The sequence below is a fragment of the Gracilinanus agilis genome, chromosome 4, assembly GCF_016433145.1.
Source record: "Gracilinanus agilis isolate LMUSP501 chromosome 4, AgileGrace, whole genome shotgun sequence".
Classification (NCBI taxonomy): Eukaryota; Metazoa; Chordata; class Mammalia; order Didelphimorphia; family Didelphidae; genus Gracilinanus; species Gracilinanus agilis.
Window position 1 is genome coordinate 128,742,625 of NC_058133.1, and position 21,249 is coordinate 128,763,873.

Here is a 21,249-nt window from a genome sequence, read left to right on the forward strand (position 1 = left end):
AGATGATATTTGTACTCCCTAGTGATAACTGAGTCGTGAAGAAAGTGTTTTGTTAAGTTTCACTCTATAAATATGAAGTAGTAGTAGCAGTAGCAGTAGCAGTAGTAGTCGTTAGTAGTAGTTAGGGGAAGGAAGAAGAATGGGTAGTATTTACATAGGTAATACTGACCCTTGTTACCAGGGGGCGCCAGGAACCTCCCTGGCCGAGGGTCAGGGAGAAGGCAGGGAGCAAAGGTTCTCTCCAGTCCTCTCGGGTCCGCCTCGGCTCAGTAGCTCGGGTGGCAGCATGACGGTGGGCGCAAGGCTCCGAGAGAAGGTGGACGGCAGATACCTTCGCCGGTTCCCGGGGCGGGGGCAAGAGGAGGAGGAGGAGGAGGAGGCCTGTATCCTTCAGCATTCGCAATTAGAGGAGGAGGAAAGAGAGGAGACCAGGGGCTACGAAGAGCAGCTGCAGAGCCCGCGACCCCAGGGTGAGGTGAGAGGGGAGCAGGCGCCCCACTCCAAGAGAGTTCACTTTGCCTTTCTTCCGAAGAGATATGAGCCTCTGGAGGAGCAGGCAGCCGGAGAAAAGCCTAAAAAGAAATATCGGAAAAAGCTCAAGAAGTATGGCAAGGTACGGTGTAAAGGGAGGCGCAGGAGGGGGAGCCTGGGACCAGACGTCCCTGTGGCCCCTGGAGCTACTGAGGAATGGGCCAGTTCTGTCTCTTGTCCTCCAACAGCTGAGGTGCAGAAGGGGCGCTTTCTGACATCAGACCTCCGGCACAGAGGCTCTGCTCTGACATCCTTTAACTACTCCCTCCTCTAACTTGGGCGCCTGGGGCGCGTCCCACACTCATCTCCCGGGGCATAAAGTTTGCGCTAGGGCTCGGGGCAGGGGGAGAAGTAACAGGCGCCCTTCCTGCCATCTAGGGATGGCCCTTTCTGCTGCTGACATCTCGATGGACACAGGTCCACCTGAAAAATACACGAGTCAATACAGCTTTCCAGTCCACCCAACCGCGTTAGATCTAACCCAGCACATTCTTGTATAATATAATTGCCTAGTAAGTACTTACTGACTTACTGATTAACCTATTTGAGGAGAGACCTCTGCAAATTGTAGTGTATGTGGGTTCCTTTACCCCAGTGCTTTCCTTTTACATATAAGTAAATCGAGGCATTGAGATGGAGTAACTTGCCTAGTGTTTCACAGAGAATCAAACAATGGCGGAGCCATGACTAGAATTCAGATCATTTGCTTTTTCTAAACGATGCCTGCTTTTCCCTGGGCTGGGATGGTTTCTGCCATAAGAAAGACTTCTCTCTGATCACTAGATGCTTTCTCCGAGCTTCTTAGGGCAGGTATAATGAAAATATTTATGGCTTTTAAATTTGCAGCTCTGATACTTTGTGATTGTGTAACCCTAGTAAATTCATTTAGTCTCTTGTGCCTCTGTTACCTCATTTGTGAACTGGAAATAATGCCTTCATTAGCAACCTCAAAAGATTGTCTTTAGGAAAATATTTTGTAAGCTCTCAAATGCTATGTACATTGAGTTGTTAATAAACCCATTCCACTTCCTTTCTCATATTTGGTTATCTAATCTAAACCATTTTAGTATGTCCATTCTTTGACCATTGCTACCATGAAAAAGATAACAATCTACTATTCTGTGATTTTTATCAGAACCCCTGTAATTTAGAGTGGGAGCCATGGGGCAAAAGATTGTCACACAGTGATTGTAATAGTAGACTGCCTAGAATAAAGCTTCTTCCTTTCCTGATCACCATTCCCCATCCCTCCATTGTCCTCCTATCACACTCCACTCTTTCATGGTGCCTTCTGTAGTTCCTTTCAATTTTTAATCAACTACCCTTTATAGTAAACCTTCTGCCAGAAATTAAGTTAAAGTTTTGAAATTCATGTTGTTCCACCACAAAAGAATGTAAGAATCTTAAGAAGTGGAACTGTTGGTTTTTGTTTTTTTTTGTATCCCCAGCCTAGTACAAACTAGGTGTTTAATAAAATGCTTATGGAATTGAATTGAAACAAAATTAGCACAGAAACAAAGTTTGGACTAAAATATGTTTTGTTTTTTAAATTTAAATTTATTTATTTGTTACATTAAAATTCCCAGGTCCTTTCTCCCCCTTAGGCATCATTTGACAATATATATATATATATATATATATATATATATATATATATAACTATGTCATTTATTTCTCCTTATCAGTTCTTTTTCTGGAGGTAGACTACATAAGTCATTCTTTAAACAATATTTCTGTTGCTGTATATGATATTCTCTTGATTCTGCATGTTTCACTCTTCATAATTTCATATAGATCTTTCCATATTTTTCCAAAGTTAACCTGTTGGTCAATTCTTATGGCACAGTTGTATTTTACCACAATCACATGCCACACTTTTTAGCCATTCCCCAATTGGTGGGCATCCCTTCAATTTCCAGTTCTTTGCCACCATAAAGAGAGTTATTGTAAATATTTTAGAACATATAGATTATTTTCCCTTCTTCCTTGATCACCTTAGGTAATAAACCTCCTAGTGATATTGCTGGAACAAAAAGTATACACAGTTTTATAACTCTGAAAATAATTCCAGATTGCTCTCCAAACTGGTTGGATTAGTTCACAATTACACTAACTATGCATTAGTGTCTCCTTTTTTCTATATCTCTTCTAACAGTTGTCATTTTGCCCTTTTATCATTTTAGTCAGTCTGATAGGTGGTATGAGATGATATCTCAGAGTTGTTTTGATTTGCATTTCTCTAATCAATTTAAATCAGTAGTTCTGTCAAAATGTTTAGAACAAGGGGGAAGCACGGTTTCTGGTACATAATGGGTGCTTAGTAAATGTTGATCCACTGGATTATTTGGAAATTACCTATAAATTAGTCTTTCTCTGCCTTCTTCTCTATTTCCCCTTCAGTCTTACCCCCTTCTCTTCCCTGCATTGGCAAAAATAATCCACTACTTGCAAGAGTATATGATGTTATTGGTGTGGATGCTCTGATCACTTAAGAGATGACAAGAGGCTTCTCCTAAGGCAGTCTCCAGGGACTGCATTGGCTACAAAAGCAAGTCCTTAGATGAAATCTTTCAAGCTGCCTAGGATCTTAGAACTTCAGAATCAGAAGGGGCCTCAGAGACCCACTCCTTGCTTTAAAACAGGGGTTGGCAACGTATGGCTTTCGAGCCAGATATGGCTCTTTTGAGGGCCAGATATGGCTCTTTCTGCAGGAGCCATAAAGTCATTTTTTTTCAGGTGCTGTTACAGGAGTGCTCACTGTGAGCACTGTAGGGCTCTCACGAAATTACATTTAAAAAAATGTGGCGTTTATGGCTCTCACGACCAAAAAGGTTGCCGACCCCTGCTTTAAAAGATGAGGAAAAGGCTGATCAAGTATCTTGATCATGGTCACACAAACAACAAATATCAAAAGGAATCTGAGAACCAAAGTCCAGAAAATCCAGAGGCATTTTGAGAAATCTAACTATGTACTGTACTCATAAAGTCTGACCTTCTGCAAGAAGCCTTAATCTTGTCATCTTCCTTTTCCTTTTTTTAAATAATAATGTATATGTTGATAGGATTTTTAGTAATTGTTTTCTGATATTTTGTAATCCATGTTTTCTCTTTTCTCCCCAAAATAATATGGCAGCAAAGGTAATGTGATATAAGTCATACATGTGCTATCATGCTACATATTCCCATGTTTGTCATGTTGTGAAAGAACACATATTGCTAAAACTCATGAAGGAGATAAAGAGGAAAATGGTATGCCTCAACCTGCATTTAGTCTCCATCAGATCCTTCTATGGTGGTAGATAGATAGCTTTTTTAGTCATGAGTCTCTTGGAGTTGTCTTGGATCCTTGCATTGCCAATAATAGTTGTCATTTACAGTTGATCATCATATTATTACAGTTACTACATACAATGTTTTTTCTGGTTCTGCTCAGTTCACTTTGCATCATTTCATATGTCTTTTTTTTTTTTAACTTTTAGCTTCTGTCTTAGAATTGATACTAAATATCAGTTCCAAGACAGAAGAGTGGTAAGAGCTAGGCAATTGAGGATAAGTCACTTGTCCAGGGTCAGATAACAAGGAAATATCTTGAAGTTAAATTTGAATTCAGGACCTCCTGGCTTTCTGTCCACTGAAACACTAGCTGCCCTTCATATAAGTCTTTCCAGATTTTTTTTATATTCATCCTATTCCTTAATTCTTAAGGCACAATAATATTCCATTATAATTATATACCACAACTTGTTCAGCTGTTTCCTAATTGATGGACATCCCTTCAGTTTCCAATTGTCACCACAAAAAGAGCTTTGCACAAGTAGGTTCTTCCCCCCCCCCATCTTTGATCTCTTTGGGATACAGACCTAGTAGTGGTATTGCTGGGTCAAAAGGTATGCACAGTTTTATGGCCCTTTGGGCATGATTAGAGCCATTCTTCTGACAGTAGTCCCAATTCATCCAGTATTTATCTTGTTTGAAAAAGTTGTTTGCACATTATCTCCCCTCTTAGCTTTTAAACTCTTGGAAGGCAGGGGCTATTTATTTGTTTGTTTTTGTCTTTCTTTGTATCACCAGTGTTTGGCACAGTCCCTGGCACCTGGTAGGTGCTCAATAAATGCTTGTTGACTTGACTGCCCAGACTGTTCCAAAGCTTATATTCTGCCTTGGCCAACCTAGTCTCAACCTCCACAAGCCTCAGCATTAGGACTTTGTCTCCTTTGGAGATATTATTTCCCCAACTCTTCACCCCATTTTTTGCAGATATTTCTCTGGGTGGGGAATTCCATACATAAATATTGTACTTGTCAACTCTCCTAGTCCTTCTTCCAACTGGTTATTTCAGTGCTGAATGCTTTGTGACCTGCAGGCATGGTTTGTTTGCTTTAGGTTGGGGGATGGAAGAGGAGGAAGAGCAGAGAGGAAGAAGTTTCAAGGACTGTGGGGGTAGGGAAGCAAGACAAAAGGCTAGGGATGGTTAAAAATGGAAGTTTCATTCCTACAAAGACAGGAACTAAGATTTTTCCCCTTTTGGGGCTGCAGCTTCATGTACACCAATCATCGTAGCTTCTAATTCCTTGCTACCATGGGCAAAGTACTCAAGACCTCTGAGCCTCGTTAGGGAATCTTCTAAGGATTGTCTTCCCAGTAAGGATTGTAGTTTATTAGCTTTCTTAGTTCCATTGCACTCTTCTCTTGATATTAATATTAGACTGTGGCCAGCATTCCCAAGTTGTTGAGAGTCAGAACACTAAGTTAAAAAAATAAAGTATGATGACCAAAGCAACCAGCTTTATCTGTCCCCTCCACCCTCCCTGTTGCTGCATGTCGTTTATTTTTAAATTAAAAATAATCCAATCTCATTTTTCCATTACCTTAACAATACTTTGTGAAAATTAAATATATCTTGGGGTGTTAAAAAATGGAGAGCTGGGGACTCATTCATGGGGGGTGGAGCAAGCAAGTGTTTATTAAGCCCCTGCTATGTCAGGCACAACGTTAAGCGCTTTACAAATATTTCCTTACTTGATTGTGTAGCCTTAAAGATCAAAGGTTTAGAGCTGAAAAGAACCTTTTTGTTGTTGTTGTTCAGTCACATCAATAACGTCTGACTCCATTTGGAGTTTTCTTGGTAAAGATCTTGGAGTTGTTTGCCATTTTCCTTCTCTGGCTCATTTTACAGATAAGGAAACTGAGGCAAACAGGGTTAAATGACTTGCCCAGGGCCCTAAAGTATCTGATGTCAGATTTGAACTCAAGAAGACTAGTTTTCCTGAGTCCAGCCCCAGCACTCTATCTACTTTACCACCTAGCTGCCCCTTATCATCTAATCTAGCCTCCTCCTTATAGAGATGAAATAGGGGAGGTAGCTTGTCCTAAGGTCACAAAAATTGCTAACGACAATGCTGTGATACAACTACAAAAATTTCATTTATATGAAGTAGTGAATAGAGTTTTCCTCAAAGCTTGAAAGACTTAAGTTGAACTCTGACCCTTACTGAGTCTGTGATCCTAGGCAAAGTCCCAGTGCTCCAAGGCAACTCTGGAAGACTCCAAGTTTTGAATAAGATGCCATCTCACATTAGCAGAGGGAATTTCCCCACCCAGGAGTTCCCTATGCCCATGAAATCATAGGTCCAGTCACTATTCTTAAAGCTTACAATCCCAGGATCATAAAGTTGGTCATTGCAATAACAACTGATAATAATGAGGCAGCTAGATGAAACAGGAGGAGAGAGAGAACAAGAAAGACCTGAGCTCAAATCCAGCCTCAAATACTTATTAGTTGTGTCACACCCTCATTAGTTGTGTCTGTTCACCTTAGTTTCCTCAACTGTAAAATGGGGATAAGAGTACCTATTCCCAGGGCTAATGTGAAGATCAAATGAGATCCCATTTGTAAAGTGCTTAACACAGTGCCTAGCACTTTATAAATTCTTGTTCCCTTCCCCTTCTCTTCTGATCCAGTACTTTCAAGTCTACAAAGCGGTTTACTGAGGCTAAGAAATTAAACCACTTGTCAGTGGCTACACAGCAAAGAATCGCCTCATTCAGACTTTGAACCTGATCTTCTTGATTCCAAGTACAAGTTAAATAGGTAGTTTAGATACTATTCTCTCTTCCCTACAAATAATGAAACTGAGACTCAGCAAAATTAAATGATTTATCCAGTATCACAAAACTTCTTGTTGTGCAGCCCCGTCCAAGTCTTTATGATCCCATGGACCATACTGCCCACGGAGTTCTCTTGATAAAGATACTAGAGTGGTTTGTCATTAAGTCCAACAGAGGTTATGTGAGTCACCCAGAGTCATACAGCTAGTGAGTATCTGATATAATTTTTGAACTTAGGTCTTCCTGATTCTAGATCCAGCTCTCTACTCACTGAGTCACCTAGCTACTCCCATAAAGCTGGAAGGAAAGTAATAAATAAGCCAGAACTTGATCCCAGTTCTTCTGACAAAGCCAGCAATCTGTCTACTATAATATATACAAGGTTTATCATGGGGAAAGTTGCTCTTTTTTTTAATCACCTTTTAGAGATTCAGAATAGAAAAAGTTAAGTTTCTGAATTTCAGTTATCAACTTTCAACAAGTTTGGTAAAAAGACAGTGAATATGGATAACCCTTTCATCCCTCATTCAAGGAAGTAATGTAATGGTCTCCATCTTATTTCTTTTCTCTTTTCCATGAGGAATAATATCATGTCTTCTACAATATGATAAAGTTTCCATCTTTACTACTTTACACAAGTGGAAACCTGCTTCCACCTGAGAAGATAGATAGATTGAGCACTTATTAAGCACTAATTATGTGCCAGGCACTGTGCTAAGCACTGGAGACACAAAAACAAGTTAAAAAAAAGATAACAATCCCTCTTCTCCAAGGCCTTCCATTCCAATGAGCAAAGCCAACACATGAGGTACAGAGGAGTGGATCCCATAGAACAGAGGCATCCTCAGGGTGAGAAGTTGTTAGTGATTAGTGGAAGAGGTTGATGAGTCAGGAGCAGAGCTGAGAAGGAAGTAGAGAAGTTAATGTGGGCATCACAGTCTATCTAATCCATAGAAATCACTTTGTTTTCAGCATCATCATCATTTCACTTCTTTGGTAAAAATGTGTTGGCCCCTGCTTATTTGTTCTATCAACTATATCAACCAAACTAGAAGGAAAATATGGACCCAAAAGCCAAATTTACCAATCTGGGAGGATAAGAGTGTGTCAGCAGGCTCAGAGCTCACAGATTTAAAGCTAGAAAGATTTTTAGGGTCATTTAGTCCAACGACCTCATTTTACAGAAGAGGAAACTGAGGCCCAGTGATGTTACATGATTGGCCTGAGGTTATGTAGAACTCCCAGGAAAACTCAGATCCTCAGTCTCCAAACCCAGTAGTTTTTACAGTAAATCAGTTTCCCATGTAGAGATTGCTGTTGCATAGTACTGCCAGGGCTTAATGTGAGCTGTTGTTATTGCTATCAGATTTTGTATTACTTGGGTCAAATGGGTGATGGGAGATTTATTAGGAAAAGTCTGGCTTCTAAAAACAGTTCACTATTTTTTTTGTCACAAATGACAAACTTTTTTCATCAATCAGCTTTTTAGTCTCTTCTGGCTACTACTTAAAGAAAGTAAATGGAGTTGACAATTGCTGTAGAACATGAGCTCTCTGGAGTGAAAAATCTTGGTGAGGATGACAAATGAATCAAAATAAATGAATAAGTCCTTTCAGTGCCCTCTCTACTCAACATTGCCCCATTCTCCATGTCCCACTCATTTTATCCCATACTGTAACAGTGAAAAGAGTGATAGATTTCAATTAAAGTTAGCAATCATTTAAGTCCCCACTATGTTCCAGACATTGCAGGTAATGGGGATACAGAGAAAGAAATGAAAAGAGTGGTGGGCTTCAATTCAATTCCACAATCACTTATTAAGAGCCCCTAATTCAGTCAGTTCTTTTTCCAGATGCAGATGGCATTTTTTATCATGAGTCTCTGGGATTGTTTTGGATTACTCTATCATTGAGAATAACTAAGTCAATCACAGTTTATCAAAAAATATTGCTGTTACTGGATACAATGTTCTTCTGGTTCTGCTCATTTCACTTTGCATCAGTTCATGTAAGTCTTTTCAGGTTCTTCTGAAATTATCTTGCTTGTCATTTCTTATAGCACAATAGCATTCCATTACAATCATATATCACAACTTGTTCAGTCATTTCCCTATTGATGAATAACCTCAATTTCCAATTATTTGCTACCACTGGAAGAGCTGCAATAAATATTTTTGTACAAATAGGTCCTTTCTCCTTAAAAAAATCTCTTTGGGATATGGATTTAGTATTTCTGGATCAAAGGGAATTCACTGTTTTAGAGCCTTTTGGGTATAGTTCCAAATTATTCTCTAGAACGGTTTCATCAGACCACAACAGTGTATTTGTAACCTAATTTCTATACATCCCCTCCAAAATCTGTCATTTTCCTTTTCTGTCATATTAACCAATCTGATAGAGGTGAGGTGGAACCTCAGAGCTGTTTTAATTTGCATTTTTCTAATCAAGGGTGATTAAGTATATTTTTTCTTATGATTCTAGATTGCTTTAATTTCTTCATATGAAAACTGTCTATTCATATGCTTTTGTCATTTATCAGTTGGAGAATGACATTTTTTATAAATTTGACTTCATTCTCTCTATATTTGAGAAATGAGATCTTAATTAGAGATACTTACTGTAAAAGTTTTTCCCCAGCTTTCCAGAGCAGACATTTACATAAGACTTTAAGGTTCATAAAACCCTTTACATATTTAATTTATATGATTCTCACAATGATCCTGTGAGGTTAATACTATGATCTCCGTTTTACAGATGAAAAAAGGAGGTTGATGTACTTGTTTAAGGTTACATAGCTAATAATTTTTGTAAGCAGGGCTTGAACTCAAGACTCCTAGACCTTTTCTATTATATACTACACTGCCTCTATGAGAGCAGACTTCTATAACCTCTGTCAATGAATCTCAATTTGATCTATTTAGGGAGTAAATTTAAAATATAAAATTCTCCTTCTATCACTAGCTCAAGCAGGTTCATCAGAATAAGGCTTTGTCTTATTATGAATTTTTAAAACATTTAATTAGGTCTAATTATGTGCAATGTACTGTGTACTCTGAGACTATAAAGAGAAAAGAAGGCTCTTGCGCTCAAGAGGTTAACATTCTAATAGAAAAGGCAACTTATACAGAAAGTTTATATTGCAAGTTAAATAAAAATGTCCCATGATCCTTAGAGTTGAAATGCAAAGCAGAAGGTAATATGCTTTCATTGTCATCATCATCATTGTTTAATTTTACATTATAATTATAAAATATACAAGGTATACCTGAAGCTTTAGGTGCTAGGTGGTACAGTGGATAGAGTGCTGGACCAGAAATCCAGAAGATTTGAGTTAAAAATCCAGCCTCAGTTAAGTTATTAGTTGTGTGACCCTGGGCAAGTCTTTAAACTGGTTTGCTCCAGTTTCCTCATCTGTAAAATGAGCTGAAGAAGGAAATGGCAAACCACTCCAGTTTCTTTGCCAAGAAAACTGCAAATGGGGTCACAAAGATTTGAAGTTTTAGTACAGTTTTAATCTTTATGTACCATTAAACATCACTAAGAATTTTCAAACTAATAATATGTTGCATTTCCATGGTAGCCATTCAGTATTCAATAAATGTTTGTTGAATGGCATGGGTTATTTGGCAATTGCTCTTTAACTCCAGTTGCCCCAAAGAAAAAGCCCAATGTGGAAAATGAATTTTATTTTCTGTCTGCTATTTAAAAATGTCCAGTTTGGTGTAAGAAAAATGTAAAGGAAGGTAAAGAGTGTAAGCATAAAACAAAAGTCTTTCCCCAACTGTCCTTTAGAAAACCATAAATTGGTGGGCTTGGGAGGCCAGGAGCTAAAGCAAAGGTGCCAAGATTGTGATTAAAAAAACAATTAAGGGGAAGGAGAATAAGAGCCCCAAAGAAGCAGCTTTGATGATATAGAAATGGAAAAACCACTGGATTTCCAGCCAGAAGCCAGAGGATGTTGTCCATATTCTATTTACTAGTTGTGAGATACTGGGCAATTCCAAATCTCAGGTTTTCCATTGGTAAAATGGAAATAATACCAGTAGCTCCAATGGGTAGGTAGTCTGGCAAGGTGGAGACAGAGAACCTGTGCTCTGCAACTTACTACTCTATGGCATGTGCTTCATAGCAAGTCCCAGCATCTTTGATCCTTATTTTCCTCATCTGTAAGGGAAGAGGGGAGCTGGTCCCTGACCAGTTATGAGATCCCTGCCAGCTATAAATCTATAATCCTATGACCTACCTCCCAGGATTAAAAACAAAAGGCTTCCTCATTTGTGTGTTTGGGGGGAGTGGTGGTGGGGAAATTATATAGCTGTCTTGTTTAGAGCTATTTTCCCTTTTGGAATAGAATGGGGAAATTCTCACCATAAAGTAATGACTAGTTAGGTATCAACTAACAAGAAACAGAAACTACCTTCTCTTTCTCTGACTCTTCTGTTTGTGCCCAAATTGCACAGGAGTGAGGAAGACTCTGATTCTCTCCGTCCTATTGGCTCTGGTGTAGCTTTCCCTCATCAACACTAGATTTCTCCACAGCTGTGATTAAGGAGATAGTGGGTTTCCTAGATTTTCATTTCTGTAGTTCCATTCAAATGGAAAAAGTGTGACCGAGGAAAGGGCAGTTGAATTTAATGACCATTTCTACTAGAAAGCCAAGAACTATAACCCCAGAAGGGGATTGAAAATTTTAAGTATTCCCCCCTACAGCTGAAGCCTGCTGGGACATCAGTAACTAAATACAAAGAATCTGAATTTCAAAAAAAACTCTTGTCTGGAGGAAACTAGTAGGTGATTCCCCACTCCTCCCCACTCCATCTAAATGAGCTTGTTAGCTTCAGATCTTGGTATTTTATGGGTTTAAAATTATGGCATTTGTTTTAGTAGATGTAAGAAATTTGACTTCTTGGTGGATTTGTTTTTTATTAACCTGGGAATTTTGGTAGCAGTTGCGGATCCTCTCTGGCATCCTGGGAAGGCAAACTCAGATTTAGCCCATCTTTGTCTCATGGACTCCTGCCTTGTGGCTGCTGAATCAAATACTGACTCAGAATTTAGATCTGAAGAGAGTCTCTGTACCATCCAAACTATAGTTGAAAGAAATACTCACTATAATGTACTTTCAGAAAAAAAAATACCTGGCAGCTTTTTTTGGTCTTTTTAAAAAACATTTTTGTGGAAATGAAAGTTTTTCTTGTTTCTTTTCCCCCATAATCTTGAGATGATTTTCAAATCATACATATTAGTGGTCTCCAAGTCTCCAAGTCCTGCTGGATTCATTGGGGCCCAGACCCCCATACTTTTCTGCCCCGTATTCCACTAAATTCCTATAAAACATTTTTTCTCATATGAGTGGAGCCTGTTCTGATCCCCTAAGTAAAGTTTTGACCATTTTCCAACCATTTGTACTGGGAAACTCCATTCTAATTGTTACTAGTTTGGGAGAATTTCCTCTTATTCGTTTATGATCCCTACTCCAAGGTCATTGTGAATAACAATAATATTGTATTTTATCCTCCCCCACCAAAAAAAAAAGAATTAGCTAAACAGCCTTGCCTACTTCCCACCCATTCTGATCCCAACACACACACACACACACACACACACACACACACACACACACTCTCCATTCCATGAAAAACAGCAATGGTGAGTGTAAATTTAGCTCTCACTTTGATCTACAAACTGAAAAGCTATCCTTTCTGGATGGCATTGAAATAAACTTTGGCACATATTTTACATGTCTTTATTCCACATTTCTCAAAGCTATGTTTTGACATCATTCCAATAAATGAGTTATTTTAGTGGTACTTCTATGAAATGATAAATTCTTCTTAAGAGATAATAAACCAAGAATATAGGTGACATAAATGTCACAAAACAAAATTTAAGGAAAGAAATATAAGCCGTCTTTGATTTTAGTAGCTCAACATTAAACAGTTTTTCTCTCTGCTTTTCTTTATTTAAAAAAATACTTCATTGCTTCACATGTAAAAATGTCTCCTATTAATTCTACAAGAGCATTCCAAAAATATCTCTCTCCATACCATTCTCCTCCTCTACCCTACCATTACTCATCCATAGCATAGGGACACGTGACACTTAGAAAAATCTGTGAGTACATTGTTTGATTTCTGATTTTGAAAAACTTCCACATCTGAAGAGATGGTCTTCCAAGGAGATGCAGTGGATAGAGTACTAGATATGGAGTCAGAAAGACCTGAGTTCAAATCCTATCTAAGAAAGACCATTGTTTAAGCTTCTACTTGCCTGAATTGCCTCATCTGTAAAATGAAGATAATAATAGCACCTGATTACTAGGGTTGTTGGGGGGATAAACAGATAATATTTATAAAGTGCTCTGCAAATCTTAAACCAGTATATAAACATTATTATTATTATTTCCTTCATTATTAAATGAGTTGGGTTTTTTTTGGCTAAAAAAGACCTATCATCTGTTGGCTGGCTGATCCTTCTGGAACATGTCTAACCTGGCATGTACTTGAAGCCTTTCTAGCTTGGTAAGAAGCAGCATGGCTTCATGGAAAGATGGTTGGACTATGAAGTCAAGAGGACCAGCAAGTTACTCTTGGATGACTTTGGGCAAGTCACTTAAGGTCCCTAGGCCATTGTTTCCTTTTCTAAAAAAGGAAAGGGTACAATGAGATCTTCTTTAAGGTCCCTGTCCAGTGTTAGATGTTAAAAGCTGCCAGAGCTCAGGGTTCACTGGCTTAGCCTTTAAGAATGTAGGGAAGCTTCCACACTATAATGGGGAAACGAAAGGGAAGAACACTTGGCTAAGGAAGTGTAGTATGTGGAAAAGATCACTGACTCCCAGTAATCAGAGGACCTGGGTTCAAATCTCATTCCTGCACTTCAACTCTCTCCTTCCCTCATCATTTAATATCAGTTGTGATGAAAAGAAGTTATTTGAAATTGGTTAAAATTAGATAAGACTAAAAAAAATCACTAGAAATTATGCTGCAAGAACATAATTATAAATATGAAAGGAAAGGTCATGCTTGTCCTAAGATATACTGGCACATCCAGCTCATGTTCTATGAACTCTGTGGGTTTTAAAATTAATATCCAATAACTAAATATTATATTTTAATAAATTTTATTAATAATAAACTAACAAAAGAAACTAACTAAAAAGTTAACCAGCCTGCTCCTAAGAGCAAAAGAGAGAAGAGGAAGGAGCTACAGCCAACCATAAAACAATAATGTGACCACGCAAATGTGTAGGCGCAGGAGAGATTAAAGGGAATTTTGGGAAATGGTAAGGGACTTATGAGAGATGCAGTCCAAGGTTCAAAATCTCCATTTATACAACTCTTATATCTAAGAACCCCGTAACTGTCAATGACCTTGGATGAATCAAGAAGTTGTTGTGGTTGTTGTTGTTCAGTTATTTATTTCACTTAAGTCAGACTCTTCATGACCCCATTTGGGGTTTTCTCGGCAAAGATACTAGAGTGGTTTGCCATTTCCATCTCCAGCTAATTTTGCAGATGAGAAACTGAGGCAAATAGGGTGAAGTGATTTGCCCAGGTTATATAGCTATAAAGTCTCTGAAGCCAGATTTGAACTCAGGTCTTCCTAGGCCTGGACCTTCCTCCAGGTCCAGCACTCTATTTACTGTGCCACCTCGCTGCCCTGAGTCAGAAGGAACTGGCAGAGCCCACTTCAGACTGACTTTTGCAGTCATTTAATTTACTGTGCCTCAGTTTCCTTTTCTATAAAATGAGAGCGATTGAGCTGCTGGTCCCTTTTTTTCTAGCTTCAAATCTTTGACTCTAGGAAGGATCTTTTGAGTGGTAGCATTTTGTACTGGAGCCAGAGGCCCTAAATTCAAATCCTCACCCACACCTGTGTGCTCTTAGACAAATAGCTTAACTTCCATGAATCTCAGTTTCTTCATCTATAGAATGAAGGTAATATCACTCTCTTTCTTGCTGTGAAGCTCAAATGTAGGTGAAAACATTTTATATGTGAAACTAATGGATGTGAAAATATTTTACATTCACAAAGAGCTATGTGGATATCATCTATTTTTGCTCCCCCCCCCCTTATTTTTTGTTGCATCAGCACTGTGGAAGATAAAAAAACAGCACATCACATGATCTCTTGACCTTAAGGTTCTGAAGGCTCTTTTTAGGGAGACACATGAAATGAGTAGAGGACAATACACAACAAAATGTAGTCAAATGTCTATGAACATGGTTCAAGGTATGATGAGTTCTCTTGCAAGGTCAAGAAGAAAGGAAAGACATTAGTGGGAACCATGGTAATAGGGGAAGACTTCCTGGAAGTGGTGAATGCAAAACTCATATCTGCAGGGCAATCAAAAGTCATGGGGTAACAGAAAGAGTGTTGGATCTGGAATCGATGGATCTGAGTTTGAATCCTGGTTCAGCTGTGCGAGCTTGGGAAAGTCATTTCCCCTTCACGGAATTCCAGTTTTCTCATCTGTAGAATGACTCTCTGACATCTCTTCCAACTTTCAATCTTTATGGTTCCTTGGAATAGCTGAAAGTAAGATCAGAAAATCAGAGAATGTATGTGTAAAGACATTGAGATATACAGTTTCAAACAGTCTCTGCCAGTTATCTAGATACATGCTTAAAAGTCTCTTGGAATGTGGTATTTGTTGGTTCTCATAAAGAAACACAGCACATTCCCTTTAAGAGATTCTCCAGGAAAAAATTTTCTGAATAATTAGTGGGAAGAAGGAAAGGAAGGGAAAGGAAATCATAGGATTTAGGCCTTAAAGACCGGAGGGATCTTTGAAGCGATCTCTTTCTAGCCTCTAATTTCATAAAGATGTAAACTCCCAGGAGAAGTGATTTTCCCAAAGTCACATTAGGAGCATTCTCAGTTCATTCTCAGATAAGATTCCAACCTAAATCTTGTGATTCCAAATCCATTGATCTTTAGATTTCAGTTTTTCATTAGACAGCTTGCTAGATAATGAGAACAATGAATTCTTGTTGGTTAACTATGTCAAAAGCTAAAAATAGCTTTAGACCAATCAAGTTTTACATTCATTTGGACTCTTGAGAGCAAGGGTGTACAGAAACATATCCATGTTCCAGTGAAGAACTATCTCTCTTGCCCTCAAAAATGGAGTAAATGGAGGGAAAGGCTAAGAAGAAGGGAGGGGGAAGATTCAGAAATGTCAAAATTCCTTACCATCAAAAGGCTTAGTGAAGAACCTCTAGGATAGATACTTGGTGTGCTAACTCTGGTAGTTCCTCCTGGACTCAGTTTACTTATCTGTAAAATAGAAATGTCCAGTGAGTTCCGGATACTTCCCCACTCCTGGAGGTATGATGATTGAGTGAAGTGATTTAGGTTCTGAATTGCATAGCTAAAAGGAGAGAGACAGAGAGAGACAGAGAGAGAGACAAGAGAGACAGAGATATAGAGAAACAGGAGACAGAGAGGAGGAGAGAGAGAAGAAGAGACAGAGAGGGCAAGATAGGGAGAGGGAGAGATGGAGAAAGAAGTGTGGTACCACTTTTCCCAATATTTCAGCACCCTAATATTGCCTAGCTTCTGTGAAGTGCAGAGGAAATTTAGGACATCCCAGCTAAGATGATTACCCTGACTGGGTTTTCCTGTCTGAGTTTCATGTTTATATTAGCACTGTCCCACTGTTACCCCAATCCAGGGAGAAACTCCGGAGGGAATATAAATGAAGTTTGTGCTCTGTGCTTTAAGGAGAAGACCCAACATAAATTAAGTGCTTATTTGTGGGTGGGTTACTTTAAAACAAATTGGCTTACGAGGTAACAATATTTATGGGAGCTCAAAATAGCAGATACCAAAACTGGAGGGATAGGGGAGTAAATGACCCAAGATCCTGAATTCTGAAGTCCCTTTTGCACTAAGCATAGTCTAATCACAGAATAGAGTGTATGTATAGAAGATGCTTATCCTCAGTGGACTCTGAAACTTCTTGGAATTACAGAAATGTTTACAAAAAGGCATGTTTCAATAGTGTTCTACATTACGTGTATTCATACATGCCATACCTAAGGTCTACCTTTTCTTCCCTAGTTCTGGCTCTTGATTTAATTTCAATAATAATACTCTTTCCATTTTCATTCTTAAATATCCTTAAGATGACTCCATTTAGACTTGCTAAGGATTTTTTTGTAAAGCTCCTCACGTCAGGTTAACAAGCATTTTAAGTAACCTATGATGTGTAGCTCTGGGGCAGCTAGGTGGCTGCACTAGGCCAAGAATCAGGAAGACTCACCTTCTTAAGTTCAGATCTGGCCTCAGACACTTACTAGCTGTGTGACCCTGGGCAAGTCACTTAATGCCCCATTGCCTCAGTTTCCTTATCTATAAAAGCTGGAGAAGGAAATGGGAAACCACTCTAGGATCTTTTCCAAGAAAACCCCAAATGGGGTCACAGAGATGGATGAGACTTAAAATCAGCTGAACCACAACAAACCTGTGTAGGGTAGCTCTAACAGAATATATATCTGAGACTAAGGGAGTTGTGAGACTCCAATGAGATAATGGATGTAAAGCATTCTGCAGAGCTTACAGTTCTATAGAAATGCCAATTATTATTGTTATCATCATTCTCATCATCATTCTCATCACTAGCCTCCAGTCTGGGGTTGACTTTCTTCCCTGAGCTTTCTACTGCCCTCCTGCTGAGCTCCAGCAATGTTTATAGAGCAATACAGGGGTGTGCTAGGAAATGTTTAACAAGGCTGGGAGGGAGTATGCACACACACACACACTTTTAGGTTTCATTTCTAGGTTAGACAATCGACAAAACAATAAATCAAGCTCTGATTTGTAATGTTTGCTGACTTCTAAGGTGTAAATAAATGCTCACAATGAAAGTTTAACAATTAAATCTGGCCACCTGCAGGTTCCACTTGGCTTCAGGGTACGTACTCCTGTCTGGGACAAATAGATTTAGATAATGGGCTAAGCCTAGAGTTTTTAAAGGAGGAAAGAGTGGACTGGATTTGATTACTTTTGGGGAAAAGTACTTTTACTGAGCTCAAGCTTCCATAATAACAAAGGCTCATCTTTTTCAATTCAAACATTTTTTCTCCATTAAAATGTGGAACACCAGTGCCTAGCATGGTGCCTGGTCCATAGTAAATTCCCAATAAATGTTTGTTATTTATTAGACTAAGTGACTGAGACAAAAGGCAATGGAAAAATGCATGGTGGGTGTGAGCCTGCTACAATATGTTACTAGGAGGAACAATGAAGAAAACCAAGAGGAAAGGATGCCATCAAAGAGTTAAATGAGAGAAAGAGAGGTTGATTTTGGCTATTTAGTGAGATGGAGGGATGATGGGTATTCCATTGGTCCACTCTCAGGGTTGTGAGAAAGTAAGGAAGGCCCTCTAGCACACTGGGCAAACACCACAGGGGAACTTTTGGGAGGGCATGGTTCAAAGTCACACAGGATGGGTGCAGGGGGTGAAGAGGGAAGGGGAAAGTAGGAGCATGAATCATGTAACCATGTTAACAATGAATATTAATAAATGGTTAAAAAAAGTCACACAGGATGGGCAGGCGTAGATTGAGATCTACATTGTTGGAGGGAACTTGGGAATTAATGAGATCACAGATCAATTTAAATAGGATGGGGGGGAGAGAGAAAGAGAGAAGGAGAGGGAGAAAAAGAGAGAGACAGAGGCAGACAGAGAGACAGAGAGAGAGGGAGAGGGAGAGGGAGAGAGAAAGGGAGGAAGAAGAGAGAGAAAGAGAAACCATTTATATTAGTACTTTATGATTGCAAAGGGTTCCATAATGATTATAAGTGCCATTATTCCTATTTTATAGATGTAGAAAATGAAACTCAGAGGTCAAGTGACTAACTCAGTGTTCAGCAGCCAGGAAACATTAATTAGTTCATCCTTCCCCTAGACCCACTAGTATCTAATTTAATGTAGCTCTTTAAAAAAAAACAAACTTGATTGCATCTTATAGAATTGACTTAAAAAAAAAAAAGGAATAAGGGACAATGATTAAATTCATTTTCTATTCACCTTTGAGTTTAAATACTGTTTGTTGTTGTTTAGTTGTGTCTAAACCCTATTTGGGGTTTCCCTGGCAAAGATACTGGAGTGGTTTGCCATTTCTTTCTCCAGCTCATTTTATAGATGAGGAAATGGAGGCAAACAGTGTTAAATGACTTGTCCAGGGTCACACAGCTAATAAGTGGCTGAGGCCAGATTTTATAATTCAGGTCCTCATAATTTCAGGGTCCGAATTCCATCCATTGTTCCACCTACCTGAACCATTGCCACTAGCCTGTGCCATTTAAATACTGACAGATGATTTTTCTTTCTTTAAAAACAGAATGTTGGAAAAGTGATCACCAAAGGATGCCGATACTTTGTCATTGGTTTGCAAGGACTTGCGACGGCTTACTCAGCACCCTTCTCGGCCTCTGCTACCCTTGTTAACTTGGTTCGCTAACAGAAGTCACAGAGGCTAGTGACACTGCTGTCCTGGGAACACCATGAAACAAGCATCACAGACTTTGACCCAGAAACTTCTTATGACTTGAGAGAAAAAAAATATACCGTCTTTTCTTGTGGAGGTTGATGAGGGGTGTTAATGAATCAGTCCCTTCCATCTTTCTGATGCTTTTCATCTTTGAAGTGTTCTTCTATCAATAGAATTCTAGTCAAAAGGAAGCCTGTGCAATGAAGTATTGGGCCCAAAGGATAAATCGAGGTTTCTCTCAGACAAGATTCTCAGTTACAGAAAAATTAGGTGCTAAATCCTGAATCTGCAGCTCATCAAACTGAAGGAGGGCCACATAAAGGACAAAATCTAGGCAAGTGGACTTGATGGGAAGGAGATTCCTAGTGAATTAAAATGGGGAGAAATTTTGGCAGAGGATTGGATGTTTAGTGATCCTTTCCCAGAGTGAATCTTGAACTGATAACACAACTTTTACAGAAGACCCAGTATCCTATTGTCCCAGAAGTTTCTATGCAGTGTGTCTCTACAGATGCCCTCATTTGGAAGACAGACTTCTTATGTCTTCTTGCTTTCCTATTGCAAAAGATTAGTTACCATTGTGAAAAAAAACTGGAGGAGATGGTGAATTTTGAAGAATGAGATATCTTGAAAGCAGCATTGGTATTGATGTGTTTGAGGTTATTATTCAAATTTAAGAAAGACCTGTGATAGGGGGCAGCTGGGTAACTCAGTGGATTGAGAGCCAGGCCTAGAGACAGGAGGTCCTAGGTTCAAATCTGGTCTCAGATACTTCCCGTGTGACCCTAGGCAAGTCACTTGACCCCCATTGCCTACCCTTACCACTCTTCCACCTAGGAGCCAATACACAGTATTGACTCCAAGATGGAAGGTGAGGGTTTAAAAAAAAAGAAAAAGAAAGAAAGACCCGTGATAGTCTAAGCCTATCCTATGCCAGTGAAGAAATGAGTAAAGGTGAGAGGAAAACAAAGCCTGCAGGTTTCAGGAAGGTCCCTTGTTTGATTAGCTCCTTGACTGATTTGAGGGTTTGCTCAGGACATTTTACTAGTCCAGCCCAGCCAGTTTAAGGCTGGCTAAGCCTTAATAGGAACAGCTCTATTTGTCATCTAATTATTGCAGATGAAATGTCCTCCTGGAGATGCTAATTCTCCTTATTGTGCTGTCCCACTATTTTTACTGGAAATATCATATTTTTACTACCTCTGAAGGAAGAAGAGTATGAGTGTAAGATTGAGATGGTTTGGACTGGGAACCAGTTGGGGTTAGGTCAGGACAAAACAGTTAAAACAAGAATATTCAGCCATTCTATTCTAGAAATGGGTGAGTTGAAGGAAGTAACAAGGAAAATAGAGATGAGAGAGAAAGAGAGATAGATACTAACAGGGAGAAAGAGACAGGGAGACAGAGACAGAAACAGATAGAGGCAGACCGAGAGACAAAGAGCAGAGAAAGAAACAGAGGGACACACAGAGACATAGAGAAACAAAGAGACAGAAACAGACAGAGACACACATAGAACAGAGACAGAAACAGAGGGACATATGGATACAGAAAGAGACAGACAGACAGACACCCAGAGGCACACAGAAGCAGAGGGAGACACAGACGGACAGAAACAGAAACAGTGAGGCAGAGACAGACACGCAGAACAGACAGAAACAGAGGGACACGCAGAGACACAGACAGAGAGACAGAGACAAAGAAAGAGACAGAGATAGACACAGAGCAGACGGAAACAGAGAGACAGAGACAGAGAGACAGACAGAAACAGAGGTAGAGACAGAGATAGAAGCAGAGAGACAGAGGTAGAGAGAGACATATAGGGAGACAGAAACAGAGACATACACACAGAGAGGCAAAGACAAAGAATGAAGGGAAGAGGAGAGCAAAAGAGAGGAGAAGAGAAAGTGAGAGATAATCGAGAAGTAAAAGAGAATGAGATTGAAGAGGGAAGAGGGAAGTTAGAAGTAAAGAGTCTGGCCTTTTTATTCATAACTGGAGTTTAGAATCCTTGAAGTAAGGTAGCAGAGAAGTGGCATTACCAGCTGGTGTTAAGCCCCCTCCAAAAAAAACCCCAAATCCTTAAACTCAAATTATATATATACACAAA

General features: G+C 39.2%; 1 protein-coding gene across 1 annotated transcript; it reads left to right on the forward strand.

Moving 5' to 3' along the window:
- Positions 1–230: 230 nt before the first annotated feature.
- C4H1orf115 (chromosome 4 C1orf115 homolog) lies at positions 231–19,902 on the forward strand. Its single transcript, XM_044671650.1, has 2 exons — positions 231–613; positions 18,990–19,902. Exons 1-2 carry the CDS (start codon positions 287–289, stop codon positions 19,107–19,109), a joined length of 447 nt encoding a protein of 148 aa, XP_044527585.1. The 5' UTR covers positions 231–286; the 3' UTR covers positions 19,110–19,902.
- Positions 19,903–21,249: the final 1,347 nt, after the last annotated feature.

Bases quoted from the DNA above. Each gene is read 5' to 3' on its own strand.
- C4H1orf115 (XM_044671650.1), top strand. From the start codon at position 287: ATGACGGTGGGCGCAAGGCTCCGAGAGAAGGTGGACGGCAGATACCTT. The intron at 614-18,989 runs GTACGGTGTAAA...CTTTAAAAACAG, and splicing joins AGCTCAAGAAGTATGGCAAG to AATGTTGGAAAAGTGATCAC.